General features: G+C 43.8%; 1 protein-coding gene across 1 annotated transcript; it reads left to right on the top strand.

Moving 5' to 3' along the window:
• The first annotated feature begins 1,244 nt into the window (after nt 1–1,244).
• Nucleotides 1,245–9,083, top strand: LOC124697735 (casein kinase 1-like protein HD16). Its single transcript, XM_047230282.1, has 17 exons — nt 1,245–1,760; nt 2,001–2,378; nt 3,517–3,645; nt 4,721–4,794; nt 4,875–4,944; nt 5,027–5,082; nt 5,161–5,232; nt 5,329–5,423; nt 5,592–5,664; nt 5,738–5,867; nt 5,952–6,170; nt 6,254–6,384; nt 7,186–7,360; nt 7,443–7,533; nt 8,093–8,250; nt 8,715–8,903; nt 9,024–9,083. Exons 1-17 carry the CDS (start codon nt 1,245–1,247, stop codon nt 9,081–9,083), a joined length of 2,616 nt encoding a protein of 871 aa, XP_047086238.1.
• The last annotated feature ends 2,494 nt before the right edge of the window (nt 9,084–11,577 follow it).

The following is an 11,577-nucleotide window of genomic DNA, read 5'->3' as shown; positions in this document are numbered from 1 at the left end:
CTGGCGCATAGACGGCCCGGTCACTTTGCGTCGCCCCGCTGGAACAGGTCACGGCGGACACAAACGGTCGCTCAACGTCCGTTTGCGTCGCGCCGCTGGAGATGCCCTAACACAATGCAGGTTGATGGATATTAAAGCTCGTGTAGGAACTTAATTTGGCCACGAAATCCACAAACTCATCTAGAATTTTTTAACTGCCGTACTTTTGAAGATTCCCCCCCCCCCCTTTCAACCATTTTTTTAACGTCACCGTCACCGAATTTTCCCAGTTCATCTGATTTTCTTTGTCACGAACTCACGATGTCTTATTTTCACTCATCACTAGTGACTTCTTATATCTTGTTCATATCGAACTTTTTTCTTGTTCTTCTTCCCCGTTGTCGTGTGTAGGTACGAGTTTGGTGACCCCGTCTCCATCTTGTTGGAGCTAGGTTTAGCTTCCGGCCCATTTCCGTACAGACTTCTCTGAAACATCGATCTCTTGAGATAGGGGTCATCATCATGTTCTAGTTTACGCCAACGACTTACCGGTGGTTGCTTTGATCTACAAGCGTTTGGATTTTTTCAACCTTTCCCGACACGAGGTTTGCTACGCAGGAGGCCCATAGGCGGCGTCAAGATTTGCTCACGGCTCACCGTTGAGGGGTGTAGAAGGAAAATGGTGCTAAAATTTTCATGGGCTTGTGTGTTTTTTCCTTGTAAAAATGCTCTTGTCAGGGCTGGTTTCAGATAAGATTTTGCCTTAGGCCTTCCCCGCCAAAAATAGAAGAGATGAGAGCTCATCGACATCCACATTTGGCATATTCGAGACAATAACGAAGGTGGTCAACGTGGCAAGATGAGGCCATTGACAACATTTCGCTAGAATCATAGGGCGATGTCGCAATGGTGGACACCAACATCTCAATGGTTTGGCGAGGAACGGAGTTGAATCACGGATCTTGAAGCAAAATATATATGTTGAGAAATTAACCTAGGGTTATAGATTTTCGTTGATAAACTATCTGCCGCTATAAAAAAATTAAAAACAGCGTACCATTTTTTTCAGGCCGATGACCTTAACTTTGATTCTTTCATCCAACTTATATTGGGTATTTGACATTCAAAACTTTGTATATAACGTTGTGGAATTGGAAATAAATACCTTTTGACTCTAAAAAGTTGGTACATTTTTGGGCCATTCAGGGGAGGAAGAAACCGTGGAGTACAGTGGTGGGCCATGGCTCTGGCAGCAGATCCACCCGATGACACCCTACGCGGTCACAGTGCGCTATTCCTTCCCTAGTTCTTCGTCCACAACTTCCGAGGCGGCCGGTCATGTCATCCCCCTCTTTTGCCCCCGCTCCGCCGCCTGCTGCTCTCTGCTCTGCAGTCTGCACCATGCTGCAGCTCCTGCTCCCTCGTTGCTGCGTCTCCGTCAATGCCGCCATCCAACCGCCCACCACCCAGCCGCTATATCCCTCCCCCCAGGCCTCCTCCTCCACCACTTCACCTCCCCGCTCATCAACCCCTCTCTGCCGACCCGGTGCGCTCTCATGGAGGCAGCCGCCATTCTTTTCTCCATGCGCCACCCCGGCGCCGTGCCGCCTGGCGAGGTTCCCGCGCGGCCGGACATTGATTTGAACAGGGCGGCTAATGACGACGAGGGCGGCGGCGGCGGGGCGGCCGATCACTCGACAAGGGACGGCGGTGCAACTGCCGCCGACGGATTTGCACCGGCTGCACATGCTGATTCCGCGACGAAGTTGCTGCCTGAAACGGTACGGTTTCCCCCTGTTCTTTTTTTTTCCGTAGTGACATCAGCTCCGCAAGCTTCTCTTGTTTTTAGTTTGATCCGTGGTGCTCGTGCCGACGGCTGCGAGGTTAATTAACTGAACTTTACCCACTGCCGCCGCCTGCCTGCTGCAATGACGTGTTCGATCGATGTGTCCGGTGCAACTCTCACCATACTGATCAAACCTCCCCTTGCCCCGGCCTGAATGTTTACTTCGTTTTGGTAGGTTCTGCACAATCAAAATGGCAATGCCGATTCACGGGGGAGTGCTGGAATTCGTGGTGGGTCTGCCGAGGGAAGAGCTTCCAAGCCTAGAGGCAAGGGCTTCGGCAGAGTTACTGATGGTGCACAGACTTACCAGATTCAAAGTGGCAATGCGTCTCCACGGGGGAGGGCTGGAGGGCGTGGTGGCGCTGCCAAGGGAACAGGAAGGCCGCCGTCCAAGCCTAGAGGCAAGGGGTTCAGGGTTCCAGTTGGTGTGCAGGCTGACCTGCCTCAACCGGACCTCCCTGGAGAGGCAGCCGGTGCAGGCAGAGTCCAGCAAGACCACGGCTTGAACAAGGAACGTGAGAGTGAAGCCATGATAAGGCCACTGCCTGAGAGGGTATGCATGGCTTTGTTTTCTTCTCTGCATCTCATTGCTTTCACACTGATTCATCAAGAAATTGTTTGTATTCATAGGCTGCTAATCATTCTGGTATATGCGCCACTGGCCGAAGTGAAAGCCCAGCTTCGATGCCTAAAGGAAATGAGCCAAATGACCTCCCTCAAGCTATCGCTGAAGACGCCCAAGGCACGGCAGTACCGCCGGTGCCGGAGATGGTACGCTTGCCCAATTTTTTACTTTGGACCTAGCTAGTTGTGTTCATACTTTTGCTGGGATTGGAATATATGAGGAGTTTTATACCCTAGAGTCACTGAGGTTCACCAAACCAGATGTATGCTGCTACTCAACACAAGTAGGAGACCCATGCGCTATATTGTCAGAGTATGTCAATCCCTGTACATCTATATAACAACGGCAGAACACCTGCCATTAATTAATCCTAAAAAAAAGAATATCTTAATCCTGCTCTGTACTGGCTCTTTTGGAAAAAGAGTGGACTTTTGGCTATACCATTTCTGGCCCTGCTTTGAAATTCACATATTTTATGTCTCCACACTGCAAAAAAAAACTAATTCATTTTTATATGCGTGTTAGGCATGTAAATGAATTAATGATTAAGTGATAGTCGAGTATAGACCATATTTACTTTGTTTTAGGCATTTTGGCACAAAACTGTAGAATTAGTTTATTTAGGTGAAATGAGAATGTGCTACAACAAAGATGATGAAAATATTTGAATCTCAGATCACGAGATGACCCTAGGTCTAGGGGTGGTTGAGCGCACCACGGGTAGCAACATATTTCTCATTGGAAAATTAACACTGGATGCCCATATTTCATTGAAAGACCTTTCATAAGTCGTAATCTATATGGCAGAGCTAGACACATTTCCCAATTTCCCAACTTTGCTGACGAATTCTGGAAATTCTTGCAATATTCTGTTGGATAAAATTTCATCACTAAAATAGGTTTGTTATATTTTTCTCTTTATGTACTTAGCTTTTAGATGAAAGTATGATGAATTTGCCTCTTGTTTGTTGATACTATTACTGATCTACCACTAGCAGCGTATATGCTAGAGTTTTTACTGGCATGAATTAATCCCCATAAATCTTATCTGAACTATTCGATGCAGGTTGAAGTTGGTGATTCCCCAATATATGTAACTGGTAGGAAGTTAGGTAACGGTAGCTCTTGCAAGGTCTATGTTGGCAGACGACTAGGTATGCCTACTGGAGGCTACAAGGGTCTAAATGCAATGGAGGTTTGTCTCTTCATTTTTCATATTCAAATCTTGTCTCAGAACTTCACTAGCCTTGGATTATGTTCCCGTTGTTGACTTGTAATTTGTAAAATATTTGAACCGATTAAGGCTCTTGTTGATTTTGACTAAAGCTGTGAGTATTTAGGGCCAGAGGGAATATTTGAATTTGAACTACAACTTTGCAAGACACAATAATATGCTCAAGAACAGATCTGTACAAATTTTGTACTCCCTCTGTTCCATATTATTTGTCGCTGATTTGGATGTAGACACATTTTGTAAGTACATACATCCGAATCTGTGACAACTAATATGGAACGGAGGGAGTACTATTTATTTTGTATATGCACTAGAAAAAAATGCAGTAAATATGTTGATATAGGGAAGAAATAATTTTTGTTTTGTTAATGTGATTAATGTATTGGCTCTCTATATCCTGATGCATTTTGGGTACCGATTGGGCACTAGTACAGTGTACAAATTGGAAATGTTTGGAAGATTACTACACGTACATATCAGCTCGATATTGGCATAAACACGAGTCGAGGATCCTTGTCCCTTTGAGTTGCATTAGTAGAACATCAAACACCAAAAAGACAATTAGAGACGTACAGCTGAAGGAGGCTGAATGGCGTTAATAAAAGGTGGAGGGTGACGACAGCATTCACGAGGAACGATCTGTACCGGGGATGGCAGAACAGCGGATGGACGGCCCAGGGAAGACGACATTTGACGATGGGAGGAGGGCACCGGGGTCGAAGCGTGAACATACCTCCTTTGATCGATATAATCTATCGCTATATTTTTTTATACTGCGGTATTCTTCTCATTTCGTGTCTACAGAATTGGAGTGGCTCCTTGTAAAAAAAAAAAAAATTGAGGTGTTTTGTCTTGATTTATACCATTTGTATCCAACCCCCTCATGTGTATTTTTCCAATTGCCAATCAACTATGGGTACATAATCGAATGCTAGATCGTGTAAATAACCAATTTTACCAACAGGCAAGATCCTCCTGTATCTGAAAAAGATCTCCTGTATCTAAAAAAGATCTTGCCTGGACCAATATCATGTAGGTTGCGCTAAAATTTGAGCATCGGAGGAACCAAGCAGGTAGCTGTGACCCCCCACTTGAGTGGCAAGCCTATCAGTAAGAACTATACACAATCATACATTTTTATATATAAATAGTTCCCTGAGGGGCTTGTCATTTTATCGTTTTCTGAGCAGGACTCTCAATGGTTGTTATGGCATACCTCCGGTATACTACAAGGGTCGCCAAGGAGACTACTACATTCTTGTGAGTAACTTTTCGAAAAATAATATGCACTCAGAAATGCCTATTAACTCATTATGATCTTTTACCTGAACCACCATTTCAGATAATGGCTATGCTTGGTCCTACCCTCTGGGATGTTTGGTATTCACAAGGACAGAAGTAAGTATCTCATTAGTCTTTTCATCCTCTCTGCTAGTTTTCCTTACTCCTTGCTGAAAGTATCAGCACCTATAACAGGATGTCATTTCAAATGGTTGCTTGTATTGCCGTTGAGGCCATATCAATTCTTGCGAAGATTCACTCCAAAGGGTAACTTAAAGCCATTCGATGTTTTTGAGATGCATTTCCCATAATTTTGAGATGCATTCATCAATGTTAACATGATGCTCCTACTATTATTGCCAGCCTTGTACACGGTAATGTAAAACCTGATAACTTTTTGTTTGGTCAACGTGGATCTGCTCATGAAAAGAAGCTTTTTCTGACTAGTTTTGGTTCAGGTATGCTAGGCATAAGGTAGTTTCATCTGTACATGAAGATATTCAGTCTGATGTTCTCAACGTGCTATATCCTTTGCTCAGAGGAATTGGCTACTTAATAGAATGTTGATGCATGTATGCCTCACTAACCTTTTTTCACATGGTTCTGTTGATATTAAAATTATGCAGCATCCAACTGGAAATGCAAAAGAGGATCATCCAGTGTGCATGTTCAGTATGATCAGCGGCCAGACATATTTAGGTTTGTTGTTACTGCTATATTTGTACAAAATTATGGTACCAATTTAAATTTTTGTCCTTTTGGCATTTCGTAGGGGAACAATTAGATATGCTAGCGTTCATGCTCATTTAGGTCATACAAGCAGTAGGAGGGATGATTTGGAGTCACTAGCATACACCCTTATATTGTTATTACGAGGACGCTTGCCATGGGAAGACTGTCAGGTAGTCTTCATTGTGACAGAGTTTGACTAATATTTTCTACATGCTCTCTTAAACCCACTTTAGTGTTGCGGCTTATTACTGCAGGGAGATAACCAGAGCTTTCTTGTTTGTAAGAAGAAAATGGAGACATCTCCAGAGATGCTCTCTAGCTCCTGTCCAGCTCCATTCAAACATTTTCTTGAGATGGTTACTACTATGAAATTTGATGAAGAGCCAAAGTACCGACAACTTGTTTCTCTCTTTGATGATTTGATTGAAGGACCTGCTTCTTTAAGACCCATCAGGATCGATGGAGCTCTACAGGTCTGTACTGCTTTAACCACAACGTGAATCTATTATCAGCATTTTAATTTGCTTTTTTTATAATTGGATGTGCATCATTGTAGGGTGGACATAAACGTGGAAGAATGGATGTAAATCTTGAAGAAAATGAGCAGTCTATAAAAAAAGTTCGGTTGGGGAGTCCAGCAACTCAATGGATTTCGGTTTATAATGCTAGGTGGCCCATAAAGCAGCGGTAATTGTTTTTAAGTGTGAAAAAGTAGTGAGATTTTTTTTAATGTTTGCTCGTTCAGGCATTTCTTCCACGCATTCCTTGCCTTTTTATAAGTGGTCTGTTCTAGTTCTTCAAGTGCCATGAGATCCCGGGCAGCCGCCGTCCACCTCACCTGCTTCCCATATGCACATAGTCATCATAGGGTCTTCATACCTGAGATCAAGGATTAGATGGCCCAGTTACTCAGTGGTAAGGCTTGCGAGTGCGCAGCTAGACCACCTGGGTTCGAGTCCCAAGGGGACCGAATTAAACGGGGTGTTATCTAGCGCTTATAAATCCGCTGCTGGAGAGGTCTCATCATCTATCTAACAACGTATAGCCAAGGGAGGGAATCTTCCCCCGTTGGTCAACGTTTATGATTTTGGTTAAAAGAAAAACTGCCTCATCATAAAAATTGATGTTGAAAACTTGCGATACCCCTTGGCATGAACTCCATTTTCAAATTTCATCCGCATTAATCATGACCTTCATTGCACCTGATATCCTGGTGAAAGCAGTTAATCCGAAAGTATACAATTATGCTTTTCTGTAATCTAACCATTCATGCTAGTTGTCAGTGATGAAGGGGTTTGGTTTCGTTCATTATGATCTAAGCTTAAGTAGCTCTTGTTTGTCTGGCTAAAACTCGCTTGCTCGTTCCTGAGTTTGAGAGATTTAAGGCCTCCATAATTCACTAGTTAATGATCAATGTTTTATCTCCTTCCTGAATTAAATATGGTGCTAACTAATGTAACTGTAAATATATTGTTCTGCCTTTTATAGCTACCACTGTAATGTAGCTGATTCAAGGATGCACCAACATATCCAAAAAGGTAATGAAGATGGCTTATTCATTAGTTGTGTAGCTTCTTCAGCAAATTTGTGGGCTGTTGTCATGGATGCTGGTACTGGCTTTGCTAATCAAGTTATCAAGCTTTCGCAAAAATTCCTGGACAAGGTGTGCTATGGTCTCCCCGTGTCTAGTCTGTATTTTGATGAATCCGGAATCCTGACACTATCTTGTTGATAACTTTGTGTAGGATTGGATAATGGAGAAGTGGGATAATAACTTTTACATAACAGCAATAGCTGGGGCAGCAAATGGAAGTTCATTGGTTGTAATGTCCAAAGGTTTGTAAATCACCTGTTTCCTGTCGACAACTACTGTTCTCACAGGCCTGTTGTTATTGCTGTAACTGCCCCCTTGTGAAGTTCTTATAAGAATACTGCTATACACATGACCCAAAGTAGCATGCTCTTAGTCTGATGCATCACAACAACGTTGGATCACACAACTTGCATGGGGTCACAGCAGGAGGGATTACCATATTATATCATTGTACCAAATTTATATCTCATTTTGCCATACGTGTAGTTGTTCCCTTTCGAAAATTATACGAAAATGTAGCAGAACTACTTGTACACCAAGGTTACGTATAGGGCTGTATAGGTCAACATAATTGATGCTTGGATGTTGTACAGTGGTCATTATTCTGATAAACTAGTGATATACTGATGTTGTTACCAATTTTCTGGTTTTAGTATTTACATGACGTTTCTACAATATACTAATACTAATTAAGTAATAATTGGCATTTGTCTACTGTCTGTGACCCTGATGTATGTATAGACTGTTGGCTCTTTTCTTTCCAGATAAATCCTTAGAATCTGATCGTTTAAATCATTACAGGAACTCCATATACACAGCAGGGATACAAAGTGAGTGAACATTTTCCATATAAGTGGATCAATAAAAGGTGGAAAGAAGGTTTTCATGTAACATGTATGGGTACTGCTGGGAATCGTTGGGGAGTTGTCATGTCGAGGAACACGTGCTACTCTGACCAGGTCGAAACACATGCCTGCACTTCTTTTTTGCAACAAATCATTTAGAAAAAGATCTTTTCATGAATTTGGTGATTCCTCATCTGTTATATAACTTAATCTGCGGTAAACACTAATATGCACATATACACTCAATGCCTGCATATGCCCTCTCAAAAGACAAAACGCATATGTCTTCATTTCTGAGCAATCTAAAATCTTTCGAACATGTAGATGACACGCGTATTGCAACCAGTAATTTGAGCGTTACCTGTGAAATATTTATATTAGACAGATTCTGCTTAAAAAATGTTTTCAGGTAATCATAAAGCCATGGTGCTCTGCTACAGTTTTTTCAACCAAAAATAATAATCAGTGTGGAGTTGTATCAAGCCTGAATTTTCGTGTACATTAGTTCAGTGTCCTAATGTTATCAATGTGGTGTTGCCGCTTGGCAAGTGAAACTGAATCTGTGGTGCATTCTGCAGGTAGTTGAGTTAGATTTTCAGTATCCAAGTGAAGGACTCCATCAGCGATATGGCGCTGGTTACAGAATTACCTCGTGTGCAGCCACGCCTGACCAAGCTGCTTTTATCATGAGCATAACCAAGAAGTCAAAGACGAAACCTATGGACGAAACTCTTCTAACTTCTGATTTCCCCAGCAAGCATATAAAGGTACATCTGCATGTTCTGCTGACTGGATGACTTTCAAAATCACACTACACAACCATGCTTACGCAATGCCTTCTTCGTTTACATGCATGAACTTAAACCTTGATACGGTCCAAATTTCAGGAACAATGGGAAAAGAACATGTACATCGCAGCGATCTGCCATGGGCGAACCACATGTTGACACGGCCGTGTTTGTTTTCTGAAAGGCGGTTTCACTCGAGCTATAAAGTTGGTCTTGGTAGGGTTCTTTTGGGATTTTGTGTTGCAAATGGCTGGCTGGCTCTGGCCTCTTGCAGTGTCCTGCTCGCTGTAAAGAATCATGGGTGTTGTTCAGTCGTTAAACTTGCCTGTAAGCTAAGGTATTTTTAGGGGATTTGCCACATGTTCTCTTGTTTCGGTCTCTGCGAAAATATAGCTGGTAGTAGTATGTTTACGAGCTGCATTAGTCACGGTGACGTGTAGTTGTTTTTGAAAATCCACAGGCACGGGCAGGGTTGTGTCTTGTGTGTGTCCACTGTCCAGTCTACCAGTACCAGGCATGCTCGGCTTATGTGCCTCCGTTTAGCCTTTAGGCCATAGGAAATTGAGAAAATTCCTTATATGACACTGGCTTAAAACCGGGTTCCTTATTTGATACTAGACAAAAATTTCTTCCCTACATGACACCTTGTGTAATTTTTTTGCCTTACATCATTACATGACACTACCGTTGGTTCCGTCACATTGCTCCGTCAATCTTTTCGTAGATGGACCGAAATACCCCTATGTGAACCTGTCCAACACCGAAAAGTTTCTGGCGACCGCGACCTGCCCCGAGCTCTCCCAGATCGACATACTCTGAACCCGGCTTACCGGCGGTGGTGGCTGCAGGTTTGTAGCGGTGGCGAAGGCTTGAGCTTACGGGCCATGGGCCGTGGAGCGGCTGTGGATGGCGGACGAAGGGATGCGGCCGAGAGCGGCCATGGCGCGGTTGCTCGTGGCGGAGCAAGCGCCACGGCGGAGGGCGGCCAAGGCTGGGCTGCCGATGGCGGCCAGGGTGGGGCTTCCGATGGCGGCTACGGAGGAATTCGCAGAGATGTAGGCTCGACAGGGGGCAGCCAAGGCAAGGCGTCGGAGGTAGCCAAGGCACAACGGCGAGGAGGGAACGACGCTGAATCTGTGGGCCTCGTCTGCAAGGTTCGGCATGGAGGCAGGCTCGGCATCATCAGCGTGGCAAGAAGCGTGAGTGGGTCTCTTGGACGAATTGCTCCTGAAGTGCATTGCTGTTTGCTGAAAATTAAATGTAGTACTCCGTTGTAGATACTGTCATATGTAGGAGAGTGGATTTGGTGATCAGGGGGATACGTGAGCACCCGGTTATCACCGTTGGATTTGCTCCACCACCGTTGGATTCCGCTACTCACTAACGGTCACTACCTCGCCGGCCTTCACCTCCACCTCGCCGGCCCCCACCTCGCGCATCTGAGGTCGCGCCAGTGTCTCCCCGGCCAAGTGTGTCACCATGCACCTTCCCCGCGTCTCTCCGCCCTTCCACTCGACGCGCTGGACCGCGTCGATGCGTGTACAGTGCTAACGTCGTTAGACATGTATCAAGCAGAGAAGGGTGCTCACATATCCCCTGATCACCAGGCTTCATCCGTATGTAGGAGTAGCAATTCTTACTCATTTCTGTTGCATTTACAGGACGGATCCAACTTCAAGATTATTGCTGAAAATTAGGTTGCTTTGGAACCGGAACAAAGCTAGAAAGAAAGTCAAATGTTTCTGTTTTGAGGAGTTTGTTGATTCCGATTAAACTAAAACTTGTTCTATATTCTGATTGTTTCCTTCTCACAATAGAAAAATATTGGAGAATAAAAGTACGGAGTAACAAAAAGGGAAAACAGGCGAAATTATGGGGTCTCGTTGGTGATTTAATCATGACCAATACTTAACATTCATGCAGCTATTGTCTTGTACAGTTATTTTGTCACGTTATGCAACGGGGGTACAATGATCTTTTCATGTCACTCCTTAACAACGTCAGTGAATCAAATGCACTAGAGTGTCATGTAAGGCAAAAAAATTTACACAAGGTGTCATATAGGGAATAAATTTTTGTATAGTGTTAAATAAGGAACCTGGTTTTAAGTCATGTCATATAAGGAATTTTCTCTAGGAAATTAGGAATGACACCCGGCCTTGGAAACACCGGCAGGGCAGGCCTTTGTGCTTGATAGCCTGCGCCCCACCTGGATGCATGGAGGGCTTAAACCACGGGCCGCTGGCTGCAGGCCCGAAGACGCAACTCGCCCCATTGCTACCAAGCTGCCGCCATTCCTATCTGCCGCCCCATTTGTATATTGATCCGGCCCTTTACACTTTTTTCTCATGTTTTTTTTCAATAAAAATTATTTTTGAGAAAAATTTCACTGATCTATTGATAATCATTCATAGTAGTACCAAAATCCACAAATTAATAAAAAAAATACAAAATTCGTCTTTAGACTTCCTAGGGACACCTATAGACACTAGTGTGAGTCAAAGATGCATCGTCGTCCTTGCCCTTCAATTGCCGGAGTCGGAAAAAACTTGTCATAGTAGAGTTTGCTGTACTAGATAAACGAGAATTCATCGTGCTAAGGTTCCAAAGAACCAGCGCACAACCATCGCCAAGGATGAGACATGTAGATTGG

The sequence above is a fragment of the Lolium rigidum genome, chromosome 3 (genome assembly GCF_022539505.1).
Source record: "Lolium rigidum isolate FL_2022 chromosome 3, APGP_CSIRO_Lrig_0.1, whole genome shotgun sequence".
In the NCBI taxonomy this organism is placed as follows: domain Eukaryota; kingdom Viridiplantae; phylum Streptophyta; class Magnoliopsida; order Poales; family Poaceae; genus Lolium; species Lolium rigidum.
Note: the sequence above shows the minus strand (reverse complement) of the source record. Positions and strands in the feature narration are given on the sequence as shown.